This window comes from Ctenocephalides felis, unplaced genomic scaffold (assembly GCF_003426905.1).
Source record: "Ctenocephalides felis isolate EL2017-DRISC unplaced genomic scaffold, ASM342690v1 CF-g0.4_SCAFFOLD_03573, whole genome shotgun sequence".
NCBI lineage: Eukaryota > Metazoa > Arthropoda > Insecta > Siphonaptera > Pulicidae > Ctenocephalides > Ctenocephalides felis.
Window position 1 is genome coordinate 11090127 of NW_020539727.1, and position 2373 is coordinate 11092499.

Genomic DNA, 2373 nt, shown 5'->3' on the forward strand with positions numbered 1-2373 from the left:
ACACTTCCTAAAAAAGCAGATTTAGAGAAAATTTGCCGAAAAGTGCTGCAATTAACAAGAAAATAATTAATGAAAGCAGCGAAGATTCAAGTGATGAGCCTCTTTCTCGTGTATGCAACATCAAAACACTTCCTAAAAAAGCGGATTTAGAGAAGAATTTACCGAAAAGTGCTACAATCCAAAAGAAAAGTGTGATTGAAAGCAGTGAAGATTCAAGTGATGAAAGCAGCGAAGATTCAAGTGATGAGCCTCTTTCTCGTGTATGTAACATCAAAAACACTTCATAAAAAAGCGGATTTAGAGAAGAATTTACCGAAAAGTGCTACAATCAAAAAGAAAGTAGTGATTGAAAGCAGTGAAGATTCAAGTGATGAGCCTCTTTTCGTGTAATCAACATCAAACCTAAAATGGCAGATTTAGGAAAGAGTTCACTGAAAAGGCCCAGAATCAAAAGGAAAGCAATTTTTGAAAGCAGCGATGATTCAAGTGAGGATTCAAGTGATGATTCAAGTGATGAGCCTCTTTCTCGTGTATTTATCATCAAAACACTTTCTAAAAAGGCAGATTTAGAAAAGAATTTACAGAAAAGTGCCACTATCAGCAAGAAAGTAATTAATGAAAGCAGCAAAGATTCAAGTGATGAGCCTCTTTCTCGTGTATTCAACATCATAACACTTCCTAAAAAGGTAGGTTTAGGAAAAAGTTCACTGAAAAGGCCTGGAATCATAAGGAAAGCAACTTTTGAAAGCAGTGATGATTCAAGTGGTGAGCCTCTTTCTCGTGTATCCAATATCAAAATAATTGCTAAGAAACCAAGTTTAGAAAAGATTTTACTGAAAAGTGCCACAATCAGCAAGAAAGTAATTGATGAAAGCAGCGAAGATGCAAGTGATGAAAGCAGTGAAGATTCAAGTGATGAGCCTCTTTCTCGTGTATCCAACATCAAAACACTTTCTAAGAAAGCAGATTTAGAAAAGAATTCACTGAAAAGTGCCACAATCAGCAAGAAAGCAATTAATGAAAGCAGCGAAGATTCAAGTGATGAAAGCAGTGAAGATTCAAGTGATGAGCCTCTTTCTCGTGTATCCAACATCAAAACACTTGCTAAAAAAGCAGATTTAGGAATGAATTTACTGAAAAGTGCTAAAATCAGCAAGAAAGCAATTTCTGGAAGCAGTAATAGTAAAGAAATTACTGAGGATATTCGGTCATGGGCAAACGATTTTGAAGTGAATCATGATCAATTACATACTTTATTACCAATATTGAGAAAATATGGGTGGAATAAATTGCCATCAGCTGAAGTCATTTTGAAAATGACAGACCATATTTGAATTATACATATAGTATATAAGCACAGCGACTCATGTGCATTCTAGCATTATGAAAAATATTATTATAGTAATAATATTCTTGAAACGATGCAAATGTAATAAAAATTTTATAAATAATAAATTGATTTAATAAATATTGGTTGTCTTCCATTACATAAAAGCAATACAAATCAGTTTTGGCCTACATTAGGAGCCATGTTTTTTAAAACATTGTAAAACAAAGCCTTTTCTATACGCAAACTTATCACAATTTATACAGAGTTATAAATGAAATGAAATTTATTTATAAAAAAATCAACTTCAAAACAAATTATTTCATATGTAAATTTAATTAGTACAAATATAATTATCACTATCACTTATAATACCGTACTTATAATATTTTTGTTGATTATTTTATGATAAATTTAATATACAATATATTATTTATTATAGTTTTATCCACTGAATGAAAGTCAAATTGGGTCTCGAAACGTATAGAAATCAATTACAATATTTTTAGAAACCTAAATAGTGTTCTTTCTATTTTTGTTATCCAAATGAATATGTTCAAAAAGTATTTAGTGTATATTAAGGCGGCGTCGATTTAAAGTCACTTATGCACATATAATTTTCGGATTCTATTAGTGATCAAAATAAGCTACTTTACCAAGAAACGATGCCTCTGAAATGAATTCTGAAAGGCCGAAAATCTTTACGTTTCAAAGGTTTTTGAACCTTTTGGCATACCTTTAAAAAAAAGTGTGTGTGTGTGCGGATACAAATTTTTGTCGACGATTTCGGGAACACCGATCAACCGATTTGAATAATTCAAAAAACATTCGATTTGTATTGATAAGGAGACGTGTTGATTAGTTTTTGGCGAAGGCAGTCTAGCCATGCCGAAGATACGGAGCAAAAAGTGCCAAAAAGGGTAACTCAGTTTTTAAGAAAACGGAGCGTCCGATTTTAATAATACAAAAAACATTTTATTTGTATTGACAATATGAAGAACTGATTAATTGTTTGGAAAGCGGGTCCAGAAGTTATGGGCTCTTAA

The 2373-nt window shown here is 32.0% G+C and overlaps 1 protein-coding gene across 1 annotated transcript in view; it reads left to right on the plus strand.

The window, feature by feature from the left end:
• The first annotated feature begins 407 nt into the window (after positions 1-407).
• Positions 408-2373, plus strand: part of LOC113389507 (amyloid protein-binding protein 2-like) — a 7993-nt gene continuing 6027 nt past the window's right edge. Inside the window, exon 1 of the mRNA XM_026626535.1 lies at positions 408-1176. Coding sequence (XP_026482320.1) covers positions 408-1176 — 769 coding nt within the window. The remainder of the gene's footprint in view (positions 1177-2373) is intronic.